Here is a 25,965-nt window from a genome sequence, read left to right as displayed (position 1 = left end):
GTTAGGTGCCCGTAGGTGGGTTCTAACTCACAACAACCCTGCGTACAACAGAAAGAAACACTGACCGGTCCTGTGCCATCCTCATAATCGTTATGTTTGAGCCCATTGTTGGAACCGCTGGGTCAATCCATTTCATTCAGGGTCTTCCTCTTTTTCAGTGACCCTCTACTTCACCAAGCATAATGTCTTTCTCCAGGGACTGATCCCTCCTGATAACTTGTCCAAACTTTGTGAGGTGAAGTCTTTCCATCCTCCCTTTCAAGGAGTATTCTGGCTGTATTTCTTCCAAGACAGACTTGTTCATTGTTATGGCAGTCTGTGGTATTTTCAGTATGCTTTGGCAACATCATAATTCAAAGGTATCATTCTTTTTCGTCCTTCCTTATTCATTTTTCAGCTTTTCTGTACCTATGAGGTGATTTAAAATACCATGGCTTGTGTCAGGCTTACCTTAGCAACATCTTTACTTTTTAACACTTTAAAGAGGTCTTTTGCAGCAGATTTGCCCAGTGCAATATGTTGTTTGATTTCTTGACTGCTGCTTCTATGAGCGTTGATTGTGGATTGAGGTAAAATGAAATCCTTGACAATTTCAGTCTTTTCTTCATCGTGATGGTGTTTATTGGTCCAGTTGAGGATTTTTTTTTTTTTTTTTTTTTATGTTGAGGTACAATCCACACTGAAGGCTGGAGTCTCTGGTCTTCATCAATAAGTGCTTCAAGTCCTCTTTACTTTTAGCAAGCAAAGTTGTCTCATCTGCATATCCCACATTGTTAATGAGCCTTCCACCAGTGCTGATGCCACTTCATATATTCCAGCTTTTCGGATTACTGGCTTAGCATGCAGATTGAATAAGTTATGGTGAAAGGATGGAACCCTGATGTACACCTTCCTTGATTTTAAACCATGCTGTGTTGGAATGACTGCCTTTTGATCTATGTACAGTTTCCTTATGAACACAATTAAGTGTTCTGGAATTACCATTTTTCACAATACCCACTGCTGTCGAGTTGATTCCAACTCATAGCGACTCCATATCATCATGAATTGTTATGATCCATACAGTTAATGCCTTAGCATAGCCAATAAAACATAGGTAATGGTGTTTTCTGCTTTCAGCCATGATCTCACATCAGCAATGATATCCGTTGTTTCATGTCCTCTTTTGAATCTGTCTTGAGTTCCTAGCAGTCCCCTGTTGATCTTCCACTGCAGCTACTTTTGAATGATCTTCAGCAGAATTTTACTTGTGTATGATATTAATGATACTGTTTGAGAATTTCCACATTGTGTTGCATCATTTTTCTTTGGAATGGGCCCAAATACCAATCTCTTCCAGTCAGTTGGCCTGGTGACTGTCTTCTGAGTTCTTGGCATAGACGAATAAATACCTCTGGTGCTGCATCTGTTTGTTGAAACATCTGAATTGGTATTTTGTCAATATCAGGAGTCTTGTTTTTTGCAATGCCTTCAGTGCAACTTGGACATCTTCCTTTAGCACCATCAGCTCTTGATCATATCCTGCCTCCTGAAATGATTGGACGTTTACCAGTGCTTTTTGGTACATGGACTGTGTGTATTCCATTCATCTGGTTTTGATGCTTCTGGTGTCCTTCAGTATTTTGCTGTAGAATCCTCCAGAATTGCTTCTCAAGGCTTGAAATTTTTCTTCAGTTCTTTCAGCTTGAGAAATACTGAGCAAGCTGTTCCCTTTTGGTTTTGTGTCTCTAGGTCTTTGCTCATTTCATTATTAATATTTTACTTTATTTTCTTGAGATGTTCCTTGAAATCTTTTGTTCAGCTTTTTCTTCCATTCACTTTACCTATTCTGTATTTAAGAGCAAGTTTCAGAGTCTCTCCTGACATCCATTGTGATCTTTTCTTTCTTTCCTCTTTTTAATGACTACCTGCTTGCTTCATGTATGATGTCCCTGCTGTCATTTTGCAACATGCCTAGTCATTAGTGTTAAATACATCAAAACTGTTCTTGAGATGGTCTCCAAGTTCAACTGGGATGTACTCAAGGTTGTATTTTGGCTCTTGTATACTTGTTTTAATTTTCTTCAGCTTTAGCTTGAACTTGAACATGAGCAGTTGATGTTCTGTTCTGCAGTCAGCTCCTTGCCTTGTTCTAAATGATATTGAGCTTTTCTATCATCTCTTTCTACAGATGTAGTTGATTTGATTCCTGTGTATTCCATTTGGTGAGGTCCTCATGTGTAGTCCCCCTTTATGTTGTTGAGAAAAGTTATTTGGCATTGAGAAGTGGTTAATCTTGCAAAATATCATTATGTAATCCCTTGTTTCTATCACCAAGGCCATATTTTTCAACTACCAGTCATTTTTCATTTCCAGCTTTCTCATTCTGATCATAAGTAATTATTGATCCACCTTGATTGCATATTTGATCATTTTCAAACTGCAGAGGTTTGTATAAATCTTTCAAGTTCCTCATCTTTGGCTGGTATGTAAATCTTAATAGTCATTCCTTGTAGGTGTGTGGATGTTATACTACCACTGACAGTGTCGTACTTCAGGAGAGATATTGAAATCTTTTCGACAGTGAATGCGACTCCATTTCTGTTCAGTTTGTCATTTCTGACATAGTAAACCATATGATTTTGTGATTCAGAATGGCTAATCCCAGTATATTTCAGGTCATTGATGTTTACCATATTGATTGTTTATATGTTCCATTTCATTTTCGACTACTTCAGTATTTCTAGATTCATACTTTGTACGTTGCACTTTCCAGTTACTAATGGGTGTTTGCAACAGTTTTCTTCTCATTTTGAGTCATGCCACATCAATCAGCTCATCTTCCAGCACGGTATCAAACAGTGTTCTGCTGCCATTCATAAAGTTATGTGTCTGTTCGTATTCTTTGTCCATTTTTTATATTGGATTCTTTATCTTTTTGTTGTAGAGGTGTCGGATTTACTAGTAAGTTTGAGATATTACACCTTTATCATATATACCATAGCCAGTTCTTTTCCCCACTCTGTAGGTTCTTTTTTACTCTTTGGTGAAATCTTCAATGAGCATAAGTGCTTAACTTAGAAGATCTCTGTTACCTAGTTGATCTTTTGCTGTTTGTCTATTGTTAGTTATGGTTGCCGCTTAGATTTTTAGATATTTGTATAGCAGCACTCTACTGTCAGTCACCAAAATTTGAATTAGTTTTCTGTTACTGCCTTGAAAATGACCAAAAAAAAAATTACTAGCTTAAAACAAAATTCATTGTCTCCTAGTATCTGTGGGACAGAAGGCTAGCATAACATTGCTGGATCTTCTGCTTTGGGTTCAGAAGGCTGAAATCAAGATGTTTTCGTTCTCAGTTCTGAAAATGAATCTAGGGGTCCTGGTGGTATGGTGGTTAAGCACCTGCCTGCTGATCAAAAGCTCAGTGGTTTGAACCCACCAGCTGCTCCTTGGGAGAAAGATGTGGACTCTGATTCCGTAAAGATTTACAGCCTTGGAAACCCTATGGGGCAATTCTTGTCTTTCCTACAGGGTAATTGTGAGTCAGAATCACCTCAGTGGCCATGGGTTTGCTTTTTTGGTTTTGGAAATGAACCTTGTTCCAGACTCATTCCTGCTGTTGGCCAAATTCAGTTCCTTGAAGTTGGATGACTAAGATTTCTGTTTCCTTGCCGACGTCACCTGGGGGAGTGGTCTTTGCTCCTTCGTTATGGTGACTTGTGTTCCTTCTCATGCTCTCGGCATGTATTCCCTCCAGCAAAGGCAAGTTAAGTCAATTTCACATGTTCAGCCTCTCTGCAAGTTATCCTTTGACTGCAACTCTTTAATTATAGCCAGAGAAAGTTTAGTGGTTTAAGGGTTCATGTGATCAGATTGGGTCCACTTAGTCTACCCAGGATAATCTTTTATTGTACGGTAAACTTACTTATGTCTGCCAAGTTCATTTGTCATAAGCTATAATGTGGTATATTCATAGGTTGCAGAGATCAGGGTATAGATGTCTTTGAGGGGGAAGGGGCATTCTGTCCTCTATACTGCTTCTCTTCATGCCAGTTCCTTTGGCTTAGCTGGGCTCTGCTGTCTCATTCTTAATCCGTAGTATTAAACTCTTTTCCTTACCCTTAGCCTCTTTTTCAATCTACCTAACAAATTATTCATCCTAAAATAACACATGGAACACATCATTTCTCTCGTCTCTTGCTCAAGAGGTAACATATAAAACAAGGTCATCTCGTTTCAAAGGAGCCTTCTGCCTCAGGCAGATAATGCTAGCTCACCCAGACTGCACAAGAAGGATTATATTCATGGAGTTGTAATAGTATTAAAAAAGTATTCCAAATTTCAGATTATTGTTAGTTCAAAGTATGTAATAATGTAGGTGATCGCAGCTGATTTTGTAATATAAAATTATATTATACTATATAGCTACTCTTATAAATTGCAGTGATTTTATTCATTAAATTTTAAGTGGTCATTTGCTGTGTATTAATGATAGCAATTAACCTTACCAAGAAATACAAGGTATGTTATGTATAATTTATGTATCGCTGTGTGTGTGAGAGAGAGAGAGAAAGAGAACAACTTGGGATAGTCTTAACTCACATTTGGTAGTTTCACTTTGATAATGGTAAATACAAAGTTAAGATTTTTTTCTTTACTGGAATATAAAAAAAAACCCTGTTGCCATCGAGTTGATTCTAACTCATAGTGACCTTGTAGGACAGAGTAGGGCTGCTCCATAGGGTTTCCAAGGAGTGGCTGGTGGATTTGTGAACTGCTGACCCTTTGGTATAAATATGCCTGAAAGTTCTTCAGGGAAAAGCTAGTACTTAATAGTTTAATTTTGTCACAGCAGTCATGGGTCATAGCCTAAGGTAGATTGAAGGGCTATTCCATTTCAGTCCTGATTGTTAGCACTTCCGATGTTTATCTTTGAGCAAGTCACTTAATATGCCAGTGCCTCCATTTTCATGTTATAATAATAATGAAATCTCTCATTAGAGTTTTTCAGAACATTTTGCATACCTTCCCATTTGATTATCAAAACAGTCCTGTGAGGTATGTGTGGCAGACGCTACTGTCCTCATTTTACTGATGAGGAAACCGAAACTCACAGGTTAAATGACTTGCCTGAGATCACAAAAATAATGTATCCAAATCCGCTCTATAATTTAGACCTTTTGTCAGTGCTCTTGGCCACTAAATGCTTTCATGTTTCATTGCAAAATGGAGATTCAAGTGGCCTTTTGTTAATATTATGACTACTGAAGACAAATGAGTATAAAGCATTTTGTACTATAGAGGAGAAAGCAAACACATTCTTCTTATATGTAAATTATAGTGGGTATTAACTGACTTTAAAAACTTCTTACAACTTTATTACTCTTTGGCCACTTTTGTTTATTGAAAGCCTTTTATTTGTTTTGGGGCCTGGTCAGTGGCACACAGTCATTGAATTAGGCACTGCTTGGCTCCAGCCTGTTCTGAGTCACAGCTGGAAGCACTAATTGACTGACTAATTGCATTTTATGTGAAATTTTCATAATACACTGCTTGCTTTTCTTGAACCAGGAGCCACAATACCCAGTTGGTTTTTTTTTTTTAATATCTTTGGTTAAGATACATAAATTCTATTTTCATCTATAGCATTCATTGAGAATATTTCCTGAGCACCATACTGTATGCAAACCCAGTGATTTTGGTTAAATCCTTTAATCTCACTGGGTTTCAATTAGTTTAACCTTGTACCTTTATTCCTTAACCTCAGAATGGACTAGATTAGAGTTTATTATATTCTGTGGAAATGTGCAGGGTATTAGAGACTGGAAGAATAGGGAGGAGGATAGAGGTATGGAGGTAGTTAGACCTGATTCATTCTCATGAATTTGTGGCAGGCCCCTCTCCAACTAATCTCACCTTCAGTCACACCAAAGCAGCTATACTTTTATTCATTTTACCTATCCACCGAGGTCCCTCAGTGAATAATCTTTCCTTATCTGTGGCCTTCTTCCCCTCTATATCAGTCCTTTCTAGTCCTGGGTTCAAAGTATGATTTCTAAATTTGCATAGCAACAGGGGAGAGATACTGGTGGAATAGTGCATCAGATCAAAAGGAGAAAATTATGACAGGTGAAAGCAAAAAAACAAAGACTAAAAGAAAATCTGTAAGAGTGATGGAAAAAAGAAAAACCATGTGTTGAAGGGAGTCAGGAAAAGAAGGAATGAAACATATGCAATCAAGGAAAGTGATATACTTGTTTTCTAAACTTGGCTACTTATGCAGTTTTTATAATCATCCCTTAAAATTTAGTGGTTGAGGAAGTTTTTTATGCAGATATTCTGGATTTTTCCCTCTATAGGTCTTTTTCTTTTGTGGCTGCCTCATATTTTGTTTCCCTAGTATTTCTTTATGTGCTCATTGATTAGTAATGTCTTTTTTTTTTTTAAAATAAAGTTCTTAAGTTATAATTTTCAATTTCTGATAAGAATAAAAAATGGATTCCCTCTTTATTTCTTTACTCTATTTTAATGTTTGAAAAAACCTGAGGAAATAGTCTGTATTCCCTGTAGAAATTAAATAACATATTATTTGAGATAACCCTGCATGCCTACCTGAACTGTCATTTTAATTTTTATTTTTTTAAGGAGCTGATGTTACACACATGGTTGGTGATCAAATTGTTGTGGAGGTACAAGAAACTGTTTTTGTTTCAGATGTTGTGGATTCAGACATAACCGTGCATAACTTTCCTCCTGAAGACCCCGACTCCGTTGTAATCCAAGATGTTATTGAGGATGTTGTTATAGAGAATGTTCAGTGCTCAGATATCTTAGAAGAAGCAGATGTATCTGAAAATGTCATTATTCCTGAGCAAGTACTGGAGTCAGATATATCCGAAGAAGTTTCTTTAACACATTGCACAGTGCCAAATGATGTTTTAGCTTCTGACATTACTTCAGCCTCAATGTCTATGCCAGAACATGTCTTGACACATGAACCTATACGTGTGCCTGATGTTGGGAATGTTGAACATGTGGTTCATGATAATGTAGTAGAAGCAGAAATCGTCACTGATACGTTGACAACCGACATAGTTTCAGAAGAAGTGTTGGTAGCAGACTGTACATCTGAAGCAGTCATAGATGCCAATGGGATCCCTGTGGACCAGCAAGATGATGACAAAGGCAACTGTGAGGACTACCTTATGATTTCCTGTAAGTGCTGAGGTTAAAGTGATTGTCAGAGGTGGTTTTGAGTACTGTCTTTTCTAACTGGAATCAAGGTTGACATATTCTTGACTTAAAGTTCAAAAATCAGGGTAAACCTACATACGTTGTTGTTTCAGTTTGCATTTTGTGAGATAAGCCAAAGTTAAGAAAAGTGAGATGTTAAGAGTAAAGATTTGTTTCTATATAAGAAAGGAATAGAAAAATGAAATTTCCTGAGAAAGATAATGGCTTAATTGGATAAGATTGGGCTTTGTGAAATCGTGAAAGACATGTCTAAACTGTGACCCTTCTTGTCAGAATTACCATTTAAAACTTGAAAGGGGTTCAACTTGAAAAAAAGTATCTAAAATAAAGTAGCCATGAACAAGACTATAAACAACTAACTTACAGTGAGTTTAGATTGATAGAAATTTAGCATTATTTGGTTTTGTATTCTGTCCACTGCCCTTGTGGGATGCTGACAGCCTTGACTGTGTTTACCTCTTTATCATCCAGGACATGATTGGACATAGTTTTGCTTAGATAGAAAATCATGATAATTCAGTGTTATTAAAATACCTCAATGGTGTCTCTATAACTTCAATTTTTACGTACGTTCTGAGAACGTTAATGAAATTCCAGCTTTATAGACTAGCCTCATAGTCTGTTGATTTAAATAACTTTAACATATCCTTAATCACCATTTTATGTGACTGCTAATGTCTTTGGAATAATAATTTATAGTATAGATTGAATTCAGTTTTCCCATTAATACAAGTTGCAGGTCTCTTCCCCTTACCCACTATCATTGAGCATAGCACAGCAAAAGAGTTTGCAGGCATTTTGCTGGGTGTAGAATAACAGACATTCTTAAGTCTTATATAATAAGTCCTTTCTTCCTGATGATGATAAATTTCTACCTGCAGCTGAACTTGCTTAATAAGTGCCAAGAGCCTGGTTTAATAATCATTGATTGACTTCTTTTTATAAAGGACTGTTACAGACTATTTAAGAAGAACTTACAGATTTTGCCCTTGAGTTTACAATCCAGTGTGAAAGACAAAGAGGGAAGAGGGGTTATTTATCATAACTATTTAACGGTGTAATCTAAAGTACTTTCATGAGGTGAAGTTATCTAGAGATTTGTTTTCTTGGTATTTCTCTTGTTTTTGCCTCCCTGGAAGATACTTTCTCTCATGATGCCTTATAACTTAAAACCGTATTTAGGGTTGATGGGTTTTTGTAAGTGTTTAGAGGAACTTTGCCAAATTTTATACATGATAGAGAAAACTCAGATGCTGTTGACAGTCTTAATGCTTTTTATAATGTTAGGAGAGATGATACTTTCTCTGAATTTATGGTATATCTACTTAGTATAATTGGCCAAAGAAAATAAATAGATGTGTTAGTACTGTTTTGTCTTTAGAATTTTCAGTAAGTTATTTAAGAGCCTAACATAGAGTTTTCATAAAGTCTTTGGTATCCATCTTGGTTGTTTTTGTCTCTTTGGAAGGTCTCACTTAAGAATGAAGACTCACAAAGAAGAGTTTGCATTGTTTATACTGTTTTCATAGGTGGCTGGGTGGTGCATATGGTTAAGTGCTTGACTAGTAGCTGAAAGGCTGGTGGCTCAAACCCATCCAAAGGTGCTCTGGAAGACAGGCCTGGTGATCTGGTTCCAAAAGGTCATAACCTTGAAAACCCTGTGGAGTAGTTCTACTCTGCAAACATGGGGTCACCCTAAGCTGGAATCAACTTGGTGGCAACTAACAATATCAGAAGCATATCTAGACCTGAATCCTTTTTGTAGCAGCATAAATGCCTTTGAGATCAAGATGATGTCTTTATCTAATCTTCGTACTTGATTCTAAATAGATTGTTTCTTCTTTATATATGCGTGTATGTGTTTATATGTATAGTGGTAAAATATTGTAACATAAAATTTGCATTTTAACCATGTGTAAGTGTATGATTCAGTGACTTTAAATGCATTTACAATGTTGTAAAGTCATTACCACTCTGTTTCCAGAACTTTTCCTTACCCCAGACAAACTCGGTATCCATCAATCAGTAACTTATCATATTTCCCTCTCTTTAGCCTCTCTTTGATTATATTTCTTGAGGACATGATCTTAACGTACTTCTGTCTTACCTACTTATGTGTTTTCCCCATCAAACCCTATGCATATTAGGTGTTTAATGCATACATTCTGAGTATTCATTCAGCATAACGGTTACTTTGATTCTAGTGCCTACCAGTACAGAAAGTATGGTGAAATAGTCATTATTTTATTTTTTTGTATAAGTAATCATTTATTTGTTTTTTCCTTTCTTCTGTAGGCTAATTATTAGATATGTATGTATCTTGCCATTGTATGCTCCCGATCAGACCATTTGGTTAAAACACAGAATAAATTTTGGAGTTTAAAAAATAAATATCTACAAGGGAATGTTTCTGAAAAGGGAGAAAAGTTTTATTTACTGGATATTTTATAGAGGAATGTTGATCATTTTTTTAAATTTGATAAAATTTAGAAAGAGGCGTTTGTTACACTAGAATTGATGTGTTTTTATATAGAACTCTAAAATGTGTTTAGAAAATCTTACAAGAGATACAGTGTTTCAACAAAGATACACTAGGCAATAAAGGGAGGTAGATATTAAACTCTTAGCCTCAGGAAAGAAGCTAAATTTGAAAAGTATATGACTGAAATGAAAATCTCACAAACTGGGCTGAAAAGTAGATTTGAGGCAGAAAAATCAGTAAATTTAAAGAAGGATTTTCCAGGCTGAGAAACAAAAGGATTGGAGAAAAGTGGATAGCCTCAGGGACCTATGGAATACCATCTAGCATACTAACACGTGCCTAATGGAAACATCAAAAGAGACGAGAGAAACAGCTGAGTCAAAATAATATTTAAAGAAGTACTGGGTGTGAAAACTTTAAATTTGATGAAAAACGTTAACCTACATACGTAAGCTAAGAACTCAACAAACTCCAAATAGAATAGCCTCAAACAGCTCCACCTCTAGATGCAACATAATCAACCTGTTGAAACCCAAAGAATCTTCGAAATAGCGAGAAAAAGTCAGTCATCACATGCAGGTGATCCTTCTTCAAAAAAATTGATATTTATCATCAGAAACAGGTGAGAAGGCAATGGGATAACAGTAAACATGCTGAAAGAAGACACTTGTCAATCAAGAGCTTTATATCCAGCCAAACTATAATCCCAGCTACACAAAAAGGCTGCAGTAATTCATACTGACAGAAGGATAGATACATGCATCAATGAAATAGAATTAATAGTCCAAAATAAACCCATGATCCTTTGGCCAGCTGATTTTTTTTGACGAGGGTGTCTAAATTCAGTGTGGAAATAAGCCTCTTTAACAAATAGTGCTAAGATAGTGGATATCCATATACAAAAGAATGAAAGTGGTCCCCTACCTTATACCATATGCAAAAGTTCACTCAAAACAGATCAGCTACCTCAATGAAAAGACCTAAAATTATAAAACACTTAAGAAAAAAACACAGGTGTAAATATTCTTTATCTTCAATTAGTCAGCAATGGCTCCAAAAGCAGAAGCAACAAAAGGAGAAAAAAAAAAATTGAATTTCATTGTCATTAAAGTGTAGCGTTTCAAGGACACAGTTAAGAAAAAGGTAACCCAGAGAATGGGAGAAACTGTTTGCAAGTTGTACATCCAATAAATAGATTGAGGGCCCAGGATATATATAAAAACTTTAAAAATTCAATAACAAAAAGACAATCCAACTTAAAAAATGAGCGAATGATTTGTATAGACGTTTCTTAAAAGCACATTTACAAGCGGCCAGATGCGTACATGAAGAGAAACTTGAACATCATTCATTAGTGATTGTTGTAGTTAACTGCTGTTGAGTTGGTCTCTGACTCATGGTAAACCCATGCACAGCAGGATTGTATCATTTCTATCCATAGGTTTTTGTTTTTATTTTTTTAATAGTAGTTTATTGTGTTCTGTGAAGGTTTACACAGTAGTTTATGCTCCTGTTCAAGAATTTCTACTCAGGTTGTTCAGTGACATAGATTACATTCTTCATAATACGTGAACATAGTAGTTATGTCCATCAGGTTGTTCCTTTTCCATTAATTTACTTCAAGCAGTAGTCTTGAGGAGTCCTCCAGCCTCAGCCAGTCCAGTAAGGCTTTTTTTGTTTTTAGGAGTTTGAGGTTCTATTCCACTTTTATCTACTATTCTATCAGGGTCCATTTGTTGTGGGCCTGATTAGAATATTTGGGTATTAGTAGCCAGGCACTATGTACTTCTGTTCTTAGGATAGTAGATGAGTATGTGGTTTGTATAGACCATTTGTCCTTTAGGCTGGTTTCTTCTTTCAGCCTTTGTTTTCCTTCTTTCTGTTCTGCTCTGGGTGAGTAGAGACCAATAGCTATATCTTAGATGGCCCACTCACATACTTTTTAGACCCCAGATACTACTCACCAAACTAGGATATAGAACGTAACTCCATGAACTGTATAATGCCAGCTGACTGGTATGTCCCATGAGGCTGTGGTCCTAATCCTTCAAATCCAGAAGTCCAGTCACAGGTTGTATTTTGTTAGTCTAAAGTATTTAACTATGAGCCGTATCATATATGGGTACATGTTCATAGTCACATAGATCCATATACGTGTTTATTCATAAACCTGTATGCGTATACACATGTACATACCTGTACACATATATGCCTTCATATATATATATATACACACATAGCCACACCTTATTTTGTTTGGTTGTTTTTGCTATTGCTTCAAAATTATATGTGGCATGGCAATCACCTTCAGGTCCTGTTTTCTTGTGTGCTTTTTAGTGACAGTTTAGCTTTGTCAAGCTGTGTGTATTTCACCATTGATCCACAGGGTTTTCATTGCTGATTTTTCAGAAGTAGGTCACCAGGCCTTTTCCTAATCTGGAAGCTCTGCTTCAATCTGTTCAGGATCTTAGCAGCCCACAAGCCTCCACTGAGACAGATGGTAGGTACACTTGAGGTTCATTGGCTTGAGATCAAACCCAGATCTTCTTCATGGAAGGATAGAATTCTCCCGGTGAACCACCCTGCCTTCCCGTGTTAGTCCTTTAAAAAAAAAAAAAAAAAACCCCGTTGCCATGAGCCGATCATGACTCATGGCAACACCATCTTTTTCAGAGTAGAACTGCTACATAGGGTGTTTTGGGCTCTTTGTGGAAGTGATTGCCAGGCCTTTCTGTCATGGCTCTGTCGGGTGAGTTAAAACAGCCAACTTTTAGACTTCTAGTTAAATGCAAACTGTTTGTCCTACCCAGGGACCTCTCATGTGTTAATAGGGGAATGAAAATCAAAACTGCAAGATACCACTTCACATCCACCAGGATGGCTATGATGAAAAAGAAAAGTGTTGGCAAGGATGTGAAGGATTTGTAACCATTATAAATTGCTCATAGGAATGAAAAACTGTACAGCAACTTTGTAAAAGATTGGCAGTTCATTAAAAAGTTACCATGTTACTCAACTATTCCATTCCTAGGGATATACACAAGAGAATTCAAAACATATGTCCACAGAAAAACTTGTGCACGAATGTGCATAGCAGCATTCATATTTGACTGTAAATGACTCAGCAAGAAGATGAAGATTTAAGTAAGTAGGTGACCTTTCTGTGGGAGACAGTTTTATGTTTCTGTAAGGTTTTTTTTAAAATGCAACCGGTATTTGAAGGAAATGAGTGGAAACAACCCAAATGTTCTTCAATTGATGAGTTAACCAAAATGGTCTATCCATAGAATAGAATATACAAACATAAGGGGAAATGAAGCAGTGATTCATGCTACAGCATGGATGAGTCTTGAAAACATTATGCTAAGAAAAAACACAGAATGCCCAAAATTGGAATACCTGTAAAGACAAAGTAAGTAGATCAGTGGTTGCCTAGGACTGGGTGGGACTGAGAAGTTACATTACATGGAGCTTATATTTTTGGTACTTAATCCAATCCAGAATCTGTTGCTTTATGACAGCGTTTTTTATTTTTGTTAATTTTCCAAGTCCTAAGCATCATATCACATTTACTATATAAAGCTTGAAATATATAATGTTTATTGTATTCACTGTGTTGTTATTTGCTTACAAGTTGATTCTGACTCATGATGACCACACTTGTACAGAGTAGAGCTGTTCTATGTGGTTTTCAGGGCTGCAACCTTTTGGAAGCAGACCACTAGGTCTGTCTTCCAAGGGACCTCTGGGTGGGTTAGACTGCCAGTCTTTTGATTAGTAGTTGAGCACTTAACCGTTTGTGCCATCCGTGTATACTGTTTGAGTGTGTACTATTGGAAGTTATACTTAACTCTGTTGTTAAGGGTGGCTTTTGTAAGAAGTAAAATAACCATAAAACAGGCTGCTTTCATTAAGACATGAAAAAAATGTTGATATAATTTGCTGCATTTGCCAGCTAAGAAGCAGACTTATTACCTTCATGAATTCAAGTATGTGTGCATTTGTGTGTATGTAATGTGTGTGTAGTTTCAAATTTAAACAAAACTAGAGTTTACATTGGCTATTTCATTGCAGTGTACCTTTCAGGCAGTCAAGTTTTGATTATTTAAAAATGCACAATCTAATGGAAACAGATAAGAACAAATAATACTCATAAATAGTGGCCATGAGGTAGTGCTGATAATTTATGTACATGAAGAGTTGCTGATTTTACTGTTAGGACATTCCTTCCAGTGTCTTCACTTGTCAGTATTTTAAGAATATTTATAATACAGCAATGTTTTTACCTTACAGATAAGCAAAGTGTACCTTTTCATTACTTACAAAAGTTTTCTTTACATCAGATTTTTCTTTACATCAGATTTTTCTTTAATATGTTCATTTTTAAAAGTCTTTTAGAATTGTATTTATTGAATCATCTAATTGTCTAGGTGAAATCATCCAGTGTTATGTGAAGCAGTTAAGAGGTTATATTTGTTTGAAAACTGTAACATTTTGTTTCAGTATTTGCTACTATTTGTGGTGTTTTTCCTGCATTTTTAGTGGATGATGCCGGCAAACTGGGACACGATGGTACGTCTGGAATAACCATGGACACAGAGTCTGAAATCGATCCTTGTAAAGTAGATGGCACTTGTCCTGAAGTCATCAAAGTCTATATTTTTAAAGCTGATCCTGGGGAAGATGACTTAGGTAAGAGGAAGCCTTCAGCATAGGGACATACCTTGATCCAAATTCTTCAGTCTGATTACTTTGCTGTTACTTAATTTGAGAACATCTGAAATCTTTTCTGAGGATAACTTTTTAGAAAAGAATTCCAATGTAGGAATATAAAATTATTGTAAAAGGTAGAAAGCAAAACAGGTGGAAATAAAATTTTGGAGCTCTCATCTTCCCTTGTAGGTGGGACGGTAGACATTGTAGAAAGTGAGCCTGAGAATGATCATGGAGTTGAACTACTTGATCAGAATAGCAGTATTCGTGTTCCAAGGGAAAAGATGGTTTATATGACTGTAAATGACTCTCAGCAAGAAGATGAAGATTTAAGTAAGTAGCGCCCTTTCTGTGGGAGACAGTTTTGTTTCTGTACTTTTTTTTTCTTTTGTATGCAAGGAAACAAGCAGCACTATTTCTGAGATAATTACGATGCCACATTCCAAGGAAGTACATCAGTAACTGCATATTCTTAGAATGTTGCTTTAAAAAAAAAATGTGAAATCCAATAAATGTGATTCATTTATCGAATGCTTCTTAAGGGAAAGCAGTGTTCTAGATGTGCAACATTTGAACTTTGTATTTGTCTGTTAATTGAATTCAAATCAGTATCTTTTCTTTGTGATCTCCTTAAAGACAGTTACAAAAGTTTTTTTTTATTCTGTTTAGATGTTGCTGAAATCGCTGATGAAGTTTATATGGAAGTGATAGTAGGAGAGGAGGATGCTGCTGTTGCTGCAGCAGCAGCTGCCGCTGTGCATGAACAGCAAATGGATGACAGTGAAATTAAAACTTTTGTGCCGATAGCATGGGCAGCTGCTTATGGTAAGTCACATAACCACTCTTAGGCTTGCATTGGTTTTTTAACTTGAATTCATGGTCTTAGATTTCAGATCTCTGAAGTGCCAATATTGTTATATAAGTAAAAATAGAACGGCATTATAAACTCTACTTTTTGCCTTTAATATTAACAGCAACTTCTTTCATGCCTGGAATCATGTCTAGCTTTCAAACCTAAAAAACCCATGTCAGCATTCTGCCCTGTGGATTCCCTGGTTGTCTACAAAATTTTAAAGTTATGTGCCAGCTATAATCAAGATGAAAAGTTTCAGCTTGTGAAAGCCTGTGTACTTCTTACAATATCTGAAAGTTAGACATTTCCTACGATCCTGCTCTAAATGTGCTCACAAAGCCCATTACTGAGAAAGGGACATTTCCTGACATGATTGTCATGACTTATTTTTCACTGTTGTGCTTAATAAAGAATCCCTAATTCTTTATCGTTTATAATACTGTATAATTTTTTTTCTAATGCGCATTGTTAGGTAATAATTCTGATGGAATTGAAAACCGGAATGGCACTGCAAGTGCCCTCTTGCACATAGATGAATCTGCTGGGCTCGGCAGAGTGACTAAACAGAAACCAAAGAAAAGGAGAAGACCTGATTCCAGGCAGTACCAAACAGGTGAGGGCTCACAAGTTCCACAGCACAGAGTTCTGTGCCAGCTCCCAGACTGAATCTAGTATGTGTCCACAGAGGTGTTCTGATGGCATTTTAGCTGCTAGACCGTATCCAGCTTTTCTGTATTGAATCATAAAACATCATTTTAAGAATTCAGTGATATTCGTGAATGATTTTCTTAGATAAAAAGAAACAAATGGTGACTAAAACCTTCAGGATAAACAGTTAAAAGGCTCAGGTGATCTCCCCCCCTCCCCACAGTGATTATATAGACAAGGATCCCTAAAATGGATTAATTAACGTAAATTTAAAAATCTAACTATGCTAGTATAGAGCAAGCATAATTTACAGAGGAGCAGGACAAGTACTTGTACATAGGACAAACTCCTTTCTTGTATATTTTGTGTATATATTTGCATACTAAAAGATTTTTATAGATGTAGTTAAACTTTAAGCATATATTTTCTTTGAATAATCAAAGCAGAAGTAGTGAATTTTAATTTAATAAATGATTTTTATGCAGGTCTCTAAATTGATGTAACTTCTGATTTATAGTTTTTAGACTGGAGATAGATTGGTATAGTAATACTGAATAAACTTTCCAGACCAGGTTTTCTTTATGACTAGGTTGTTAAATCGTTCATGTTGAAAAACAAAGGAATTTTAAGTGGTAAATGGTATATTTTAGGTTCAGAACACACAATTTAAATTCTTGAAGAAAACAACTTTGATCTTGCATTTGCCTTTCTTTTCCTTTTGCTAGCAATAATTATTGGCCCTGATGGACATCCCTTGACTGTTTATCCTTGCATGATTTGTGGGAAGAAGTTTAAGTCGAGAGGCTTCTTGAAAAGGCACATGAAAAACCATCCTGAACATCTTACCAAGAAGAAATACCGCTGTACTGACTGTGATTACACTACCAACAAGAAGATAAGTTTACACAACCACCTAGAGAGCCACAAGTTGACCAGCAAGGCCGAGAAGGCCATTGAATGCGATGAGTGTGGGAAGCATTTCTCTCACACTGGGGCTTTGTTTACTCACAAAATGGTGCATAAGGAAAAGGGATCCAGCAAAATGCACAAGTGTAAATTCTGTGAATACGAGACAGCTGAGCAGGGGCTATTGAATCGCCACCTTTTGGCAGTCCATAGCAAGAACTTTCCTCATATTTGTGTGGAGTGCGGTAAAGGTTTTCGTCACCCTTCAGAGCTGAAAAAGCACATGCGGATCCATACTGGGGAGAAACCCTACCAATGCCAGTACTGCGAATATAGGTCTGCAGACTCTTCTAACTTGAAAACTCATGTAAAAACTAAGCATAGTAAAGAGATGCCATATAGGTGTGACATTTGTCTTCTGACTTTCTCGGATACCAAAGAGGTGCAGCAACATGCTGTTATCCACCAAGAAAGCAAAACACACCAGTGTTTGCATTGCGACCACAAGAGTTCGAACTCAAGTGATTTGAAACGACACATAATTTCAGTTCACACGAAGGACTACCCCCACAAGTGTGACATGTGTGATAAGGGCTTTCACAGGCCTTCAGAACTCAAGAAACATGTGGCTGCCCACAAGGGTAAAAAAATGCACCAGTGTAGACATTGTGACTTTAAGATTGCAGACCCATTTGTTCTAAGTCGCCACATTCTCTCAGTCCACACAAAGGATCTTCCATTTAGGTGTAAGAGATGTAGAAAGGGATTTAGGCAACAGAATGAGCTTAAGAAGCATATGAAGACCCACAGTGGCAGGAAAGTGTATCAGTGTGAGTACTGTGAGTATAGCACTACGGATGCCTCAGGCTTTAAACGGCACGTTATTTCCATTCATACTAAAGACTATCCTCACCGTTGTGAGCACTGCAAGAAAGGGTTCCGGAGACCTTCAGAAAAGAACCAGCACATAATGAGGCATCATAAAGAAGTTGGCCTGCCCTAACTGTACTCCTTACAGTCTTTTGTAGAGATACCCACCGTAAAACAGAAAATTGATTTTAAACGCAGTGTCATTCACATACAGTACTGTGTACATTGATTTCTGCTGTGTGCCAATAGGATTATTGCCTCTAGTTAAATTTTCTTTACCTGTTATTCAAGATAGTGTTCTGAATTCTTTCCAGTTTGTATAGTGAGGAAAAGTGACAAAAATTCAGTTGCTTTTAATTCATAGCCCCAGATACTGTAATGAACTTTACAGTCTTAGAAGTTTTACTGTTTATTTAAATACTTCATTCACCTTCATGGTATTCTTCTAAGACTCTTGACTTAAAGCTAAAATAATTTAAGGTTGGTAACTCTAAAGATAATTTTTTCGGCTTTTCCTCGCACACATAAAAAATCTTTACATACAACAGAGACATCTGCTAATACAAAGGGGAGATTGTACTGTCAGCTTTAATTGTGATAAAAAAATCATTTCCTTTGCCTTAACATTTTCCGATGACATGACAGTGAAACTTCCTGTTTGAGCCGGACATTGTTGAACATGGAAGAATAGTTAGATTTGTATTTAATTTTCATTTTGTTTAGCAGGCAAATATGTTTCCTTTGACATTCTTTGTATTGTTAGGTTTCTAGCAGAGCAAACTTTTAGAAAATCTCATTGAAAAGCTTTGCTCATTCCTGTTCATTTTATTGTTCCATTCATGCTGTTTGTCTTGGAACAGTTGCATTCTGAAAGTGAGGCTTATTGTACACTAAATTTTGGAATCTTTTTGAGGAAAATTGGGCTCACAAGATCTTTTTGAAACTTGATGTGTAAATGTAGTCTAGCTGTGTGTTGCTTATTTTACATATTTATACACAATCCCAAATTTTAAATCTGCATGAAAAGTATCAAATTTACAGTAACCTGAAAGATCTAGGGATTCATGACAGAGCATTTTGTAAACTTGCTATTCAGCGAGTCTACTCTGGTGAAGAAATAGAAGGAAAATTATTAATTATCCTTCAGGATCTTTAAAGAGTAAAGGTACTTTATTTTAAATTTCTTTGGTAATTGAGAAATAGAAGATGTTTCCAGATAAAATGTTTTTCCGTACAGTTTCAGCTTCATGGCTTTGTATTTTTCTGAGAAGCTGAATGTGTAGACATAACCACCCTCAGTTTTCTCTCTGAGCCCACCAGTGAACTAAATGCCAGTAACTGAGGATGGTTGCTAATTAGCGAACTAAAACTTGGCATATTTTAGTGTGCTTTGTTCTGTCTTAGACAGAAAAAGCCACTGTTAGCAAAGTTTAAAAGTTGGCTTTGATTAGAAGATAAAGGTGTTTTAAATATACAATGAAAACCTGAGGTCTGACATTACCAAATCTTTCACAGTTTTGTTTTTTTATTGAATTGATGTATTTTAAGCAGTTATGAACATGAATATAATATAAAATGAATTTGAGCAGTTAATTAGAATTTGGTTGCGTTAACAATTTTGGAAAATAAAACACTTTTTAGGTCCTTTAACATAAGTGTTAGCAACATATATTAGAGGTTTTTCTTCTCACTTAATATCTACTTTGCTCCACTTCATTGTGGTGCTACGTTCCATTCTTGCTGTCAGGTTTTACCTTTTTCTGTGCCACTAATAATCATAGCCAAGAGTTTTATTTATAGAGTAAGAAATACAAATATTTGGTGTTGCAGCCTCTTAAGTACAAGTTTGTTTAATTTCATTAGGCACGTAGGAATTCAAATCTATTGCTAACCAAAGCCGAGGCATGAATTTTGGAACCTTTATGCTGAGTTAACTCCCATACCTGGCCCGCACATTTTAAATGTCATCCATTGTCGTGAATGCTGTTTTTTCCTTTTTTTTTTTAAGTCTTTTAAATCTTCCTTGATTTTGTATTTTTCCCTAGAGTAATACAAGAGAAAATTAAAAAAAATTGAAATTTAAGAATTTGAAAACATTCCATAAAATTAATAGAGAAAATATAATTAGCCGTTTAAATATATTTTAAGAAACAAACTGAAAGATAAAGAACACAACACTTGACATACTTCGTTTCTTTTACATAGTCTGGAGTCATCACAGTTGTTTTGTTTTGAAGCACAATACTGAAACCTTTAAAAGACAACAAAGGGTTTGGTCAAGTGAATATGGTAAAACATGTATAAAAAAATTGTAGTTACCGTTACATACTAACATTTGTTACAGGCTGGTTTTATACTTAAGACAATTTAATTAGCGAAGCTAAAAAAGTAGTTGTTTCAGTTGAATGCTTTAAAGAGGTACAGATATTTACAAGAACATAATATAAGTTATTGTTCTATTGAAATATCCGATTAAATATTGTATGTTCCTTCTCTGTATACATTGTAAAATAAGTATAAAATACTTTAAAAGAAATTCACATAGGGAAGTGTGACACTATTGTAAATGTGTACTTGAGAATAACATGCAAAAATAAAAATAAGAATATTTTCCTGTTAATGAATGTTTAGTCTGTTTGATACCAGTACTAAGTTAATGCTTTTTGTTAAGGAAAAAAATGCAGTTTTATTAAATCTGATAAACATAAACGTACTTGATTGTCTTCATTTACCCACTTCTTAATTCGTTCTGTGGGGCCAAAAAAATCAAACCTGTTGCCATTGACTCAGTTCCAATTCTTGGCAACCCTGTAGGACAGAGTAGAACTGCCCCATAGAGTTTTCAGGGAACGACTGGTGGATTCCAGCTGCTGATCTTTTGGTTAGCAGCCAGGCTGTTAACCACTACAAATCTATGGAGCAGTGGGATGCAGATTGCTTCATTTTGTGGCTATATTGATAATCCTGGGAATTTGCAACTTGTATTTCAGAGAAGTCATTTGTGAGTTCTTTGACGGGCATATCCTTTAAATTTATTTTTTCCATTTACCTTCATAAAGAGTTTGTTTTATTAGTATTTCTAATTCTCTTTTAGATAAGTTTTCAGTTTTTGAGAGCACTTAAAAGTTCAGCATAAATTCACAGCATATTGAGTCTGTAGGGATTATCACCACCTCTGCATCACAAGAGCCTTCCCTGGAGTCAGTTACCACTTTGTACCTTAATATCCCTTTGTGCCCAGTTTGGAGGGCTTGAAGAAGCCCCTGGTGGCGGGATGGTTAAGCCACTGGGCTGCGAACCAAAAGGTTGGCAATTCAAACCTGCCTGGCAGCTCTGTGAGAGAAAGACCAGCTATACTCGTGTAAAGATTACAGCCTAGGAAACACTGTGGGGACAGGTCTACTCTCACATGAAGTCACTATGAGTAGAAATTGACTCTGTGGCACCAAGGTACCGAATAACAGTAGACATTGACATAAAATGGGCCCTTATCATGGTGCGATTTGGTAAAAGTTACCAGGAGTCGAGGAAGTAGAAAAAGAATTGAGACACCTGGTTTTTTTTTTTTTTTTTAAATGAAGGTAAAATTCTTCTAAGGTTAACTTTTTAAAGTTGCATTCAGTGTCATTTAGTATGTCAAATTGTGCAATCACATCGATCTAGTTATAAAACAGCTTTGATGAAGCTCTCGCAGTTCTTAAATTATATAGAAACAAGAGTTTCAAAGTGTAAATAATTAAAACTAGTTAAATCATCAGGAGGACATGGTGTAAGACATAGGAATCACCTTGCCAAAAAGTAACTTGGCATTTTGGTTGCAGTTCTTGAGTCCTGACCTTTACTGGCTTTACTGGGATTGGCTGGGAGCCCGGCCCTGTAGTTGATCTTTATGCTTGACTTGACTGCCCTGCTGGGGCTCCCCTCCCTCCCTCACCACTCCTGGGTTGGGGATCTGCCCAGTGACTGATAAAAATCCTATAATGTGGAGGCTCAGATAAGGCCGCCTGAGAGACAGGAGAGATGTACTTCCGTTGGACACAGGCCCAGAGCTGAAATTTAGACCAGGTAAACCTGTGATGGCAGCAGAATTTCAGCTCTGGGTCTGTGTCCAAAGGAAGTACATCTCTCCTGTCTCTCAATGAATTATCAGAACAAATGGAGCATGGGTAGAGGGAGGAGTGGGAGGGAAGCCAGGGCAGCTGTTAGAAATTGTGATGTTGGAAAATGGGGTTATATATACATGACCTCTGCCTCATGTGAACCAGGGTTGTGTTCATTCTTACAGCGTTGCCTTTTCATGTGGTGAACATCACTTCAAGAGCCAGAAATTGGTAAGATGACTGAATATTATGCTGAACAATTTTGTTTTAATAGAACACTTAACAAGTAACAGGGAACTCTGGTAGCATAGTGCTTAAGAGCTACAGTTGGTAAGCGAAAGGTCAGCAGTTTGAATCCACCAGGAACCCCTTGGGAACCCTATGGGGTAGTTCTGCCCTGTCCTTTAGGGTCACTATGAGTCACAATCAACTAGATGGCAATGGGATTTGGTTTTGGATTAACAAATAGCAATCAATCTGTGAGCCCAACCAGTCAGATGACACTGTTCTGCTCTTTGGGAATCAGTATTAACAGTTTCTTTTGTTTTCCACAAATTCTAGGATTCATATTAATGAAAGCAGTATGACCAATCAATATTGTGAGGGTATGTCAGAGCAGTGGTTTTCAAAGTGTAGGCCAGGGACAGCTAGCATTAGCCTCACCTGGGAAATTGTTGGAAATATAAAATCTTGGGCCTCACCTCAGATGTACTAAATCAAACTATGTATAGGCCCAGAAACCTGTGTTTTAGCAAGTCATTAATGTGATTTTGGTATACTATTAAGTCTGATAGCCCATGGTTTAGAGTGCTTGAAGGAACTTACAGAATTACTGGTGCAGCATTTTGTGTTGTAATATATATAACAAACACCAACAATTTCTTCAGAAATAAGCAGCAAAGGTGAAATACCAAAATAGATTTAAAAAGCAAACAAAGAAGCAGAGATTGGGGAAGATTGATGTCAAACCATGTAGAGATCTCCAAGGAACCAGGAAACAAGCTGAAGAGACAATGACCTCCCTCCAGAGCTGACACAGAAAACCATCCCCTAGAGCTAGCACCCTGAATTCAGTCTTCTAGCCTCCTGAACTGTGAGAGAATAAATTCCTATTTGTTAAAGCCATCCACTTGTCTTATTTCTGTTATAGCAGCACTAGATAGATAACTTAAGATAGCACCAGCACTCAACCATTGTGCTCCAGGGCTCCTTCAAATCTTATATAAATCGGAAAAAACCCATTGCCTTCTAGTCTATTCTGACTCACAATAGGACAGAGTAGAACTGCCTCACAGGGTTTCCAAGGCTGTAATCTTTGCTGATGAAGATCAAACACTACAGCCTAAAGAAAACAAAACTTCTGACAGCTGAACCAATAAGCAACCTGATAACATTGCAGCCATTGCCTCCATGATAAATGGAGAAAAGATTGAAGTTGTCAAGGATTTCATTTTACTTGGCTCCACAATGAAAGCCCATGGAAGCAACAGTCAAATCAATGTATTGGGCAAATCTGCTGGATAAAATCTTTTTAAAGTGGTGAAAAGCAAAGACAACACTTTGAGGACTAAGGTGTGCTTGACCCAAGCCACAGTATTTTCAGTGGCCTTATATACATATGAAAGGAAACCCTGGTGGTGTAGTGGTTAAGTGCTATGGCTGCTAACTGACGGATCACCAAGTCACCAGGAGCTCCTTGGAAACTCTATGGGGCAGTTCTACTCTGTCCTATAGGGTTGCTATGAGTCAAAATCTACTTGATGGCAACAGATTTGGTTTTGGTTTAATATATATATGAGAGCTGAACAATGAGTAAGGAATACCAGAGAAAAATTGATGCCTTTAAATTACGGTGTTGGCAAAGAATACTGAATATACCATGGACTGCCACAAGAACAAACAAACCTGTCACGGACAAATACAGCCAGAATACTCTTTAGAACAGAGGAAGAGGAGACTTCACCTTGTACTTTGTTTCTTTTTTTGTTTGTTTGCATAATAGAGTTTATTATGCCAATTGCCTTAGAAGTCCCCTTAAGCCGTAGTTCGCAAACTCTGCCCTTGCTCCGCTGACCTTTGAAGCATTCAGTTTATCCAGGAAACTTCTTTACTTTTGGTCCAGTCCAGTTGAGCTGACCTTCTGGGTATTGAGTATTGTCCTTCCCTTCACCTAAAGCAGTTCTTATCTACTAACTAATCAGTAAATCACCCTCTCCCCCCCTCCCTCCCTTCCCACTCTCATAACCACAAAAGAATGTGTTCTTCTCAGTTTATGCTATTTCTCAAGAACTTATAATAGTGGTCTTATACAGTATTTGTCCTTTTGCATCTGACTAATTTCACTCAGCATAATGCCTTCCAGATTCCTCCATGTTATGAAATGTTTCACAGATTCATCACTGTTCTTTATCGATGTGTAGTATTCCATTGTGTGAACATACCATAATTTATTTAACCACCTATTGATGGACACCTTAGTTGCTTCCATCTTTTTGCTATTGTAAACAGTGCTGCAATAAACATGGGTGTGCACATATCTGTTCGTGTAAAAGCTCTTATTTCTCTAGGGTATACTCGGAGGAGTGGGATTTCTGGATTGTATGGTAGTTCTAACTTTTTAAGAAAACGCCAGATAGATTTCCAAAGTGGTTGTACCATTTGACATTCCCACCAGCAGTGTGTAAGAGTTCCAATCTCCCCTCATCCTCTCCAACATTTATTATTTTGTGTTTTTTGGATTAATGCCAGCCTTATTAGAGTGAGATAGAATCTCATCTTAGTTTTAATTTGCATTTCTCTAATGGCTAATGATCGAGAGCACTTTCTCATGTGTCTGTTAGCCGCCTGAATATCTTCTTTAGTGAAGTGCATGTTCATATCCTTTGCCCACTTTTTGATTGGGTTGTTTGTCTTTTTGTGGTTGAGTTTTAACAGCATCATACAGATTTTAGAGATCAAGCACTGGTCAGAGATGTCATAGCTGAAAATTTTTTCCCAATCTGTAGGTGGTCTTTTTACTCTTTTGGTGAAGTCTTTAGATGAGCATAGGTGTTTGATTTTTAGGAGCTCCCAGTTATCTGATTTCTCTTCGTCATTTTTGGTAATGTTTTGTATTCTCTTTATGCCTTGTATTAGGGCTCCTGACATTGTCCCTATTTTTTCTTCCATTATCTTTATCGTTTTAGTCTTTATGTTTAGGTCTTTGATCCACTTGGAGTTAGTTCTTGTGCATGGTGTGAGGTATGGGTCCTGTTTCATTTTTTTGCAAATGGATATCCAGTTATGCCAGCACCATTTGTTAAAAAGACTATCTTTTCCGCAATTAACTGACACTAGACCTTTTTCAAATATCAGGTGCTCATATGTGGTTGGATTTATATCTGGGTTCTCAATTCTGTTCCATTGGTCTATGTGCCTGTTGTTGTACCAGTACCAGGCTGTTTTGACTACTGTGGCTGTATAATAGGTTCTAAAATCAGGTAGAGTGAGGCCTCCCACTTCCTTCTTCTTTTTCGGTAATGCTTTACTTATCTGGGGCTTCTTTCCCTTCCATATGAAGTTGGTGATTTGTCTCTCCATCACTTTAAAAAATATCATTGGAATTTGGATCAGAAGCGCATTGTATGTATAGATGGCTTTTGGTAGAATAGACATTTTTACTATGTTCACGCTTCCTATCCACGAGCAAGGTACGTTTTTCCACTTATGCAGGTCCCTTTTAGTTTCTTGCACTAGTACTTCATAGTTTGCTTTGTATAGGTCTTTTACATCTTTGGTAAGATTTATTCCTAAGTATTTTGTCTTCTTGGGGGCTACTGTGAATGGTATTGATTTGGTGATTTCCTCTTCGATGTTCTTTTTGTTGATGTAGAGGAATCCAAGTGATTTTTGTATGTTTATCTTGTAACCTGAGACTCTGCGGAACACTTCTATTAGTTTCAGTAGTTTTCTGGAGGATTCCTTAGGGTTTTCTGTGTGTAAGATCATGTCATCTGCAAATAGAGATACTTTTACTTTTTCCTTGCTGATCCGAATGCCCTTTATTTCTTTGTCTAGCCTAAATGCTCTGGCTAGGACCTCTAGCACAATGTTGAATAAGAGTGTTCACCTCGTACTTTGGGTGGGTCATCGAGAGGGACTAGTCCCTGGAGGAGGAC

General features: G+C 36.8%; 1 protein-coding gene across 2 annotated transcripts in view; it reads left to right on the top strand.

Moving 5' to 3' along the window:
* LOC126069880 (zinc finger X-chromosomal protein) overlaps positions 1-20,382 on the top strand; it is a 42,111-nt gene extending 21,729 nt beyond the window's left edge. For both annotated transcript variants that reach the window (XM_049873531.1, XM_049873532.1), the window contains 6 exons: positions 6,628-7,197; positions 14,261-14,410; positions 14,621-14,764; positions 15,101-15,256; positions 15,757-15,897; positions 16,658-20,382. In XM_049873531.1, coding sequence (XP_049729488.1) covers positions 6,628-7,197; positions 14,261-14,410; positions 14,621-14,764; positions 15,101-15,256; positions 15,757-15,897; positions 16,658-17,841 — 2,345 coding nt within the window. In that variant the 3' untranslated portion in view covers positions 17,842-20,382. The remainder of the gene's footprint in view (positions 1-6,627; positions 7,198-14,260; positions 14,411-14,620; positions 14,765-15,100; positions 15,257-15,756; positions 15,898-16,657) is intronic.
* Positions 20,383-25,965: the final 5,583 nt, after the last annotated feature.

This window comes from Elephas maximus, chromosome Y, assembly GCF_024166365.1.
Source record: "Elephas maximus indicus isolate mEleMax1 chromosome Y, mEleMax1 primary haplotype, whole genome shotgun sequence".
Lineage (NCBI taxonomy): Eukaryota > Metazoa > Chordata > Mammalia > Proboscidea > Elephantidae > Elephas > Elephas maximus.
Note: the sequence above shows the minus strand (reverse complement) of the source record. Positions and strands in the feature narration are given on the sequence as shown.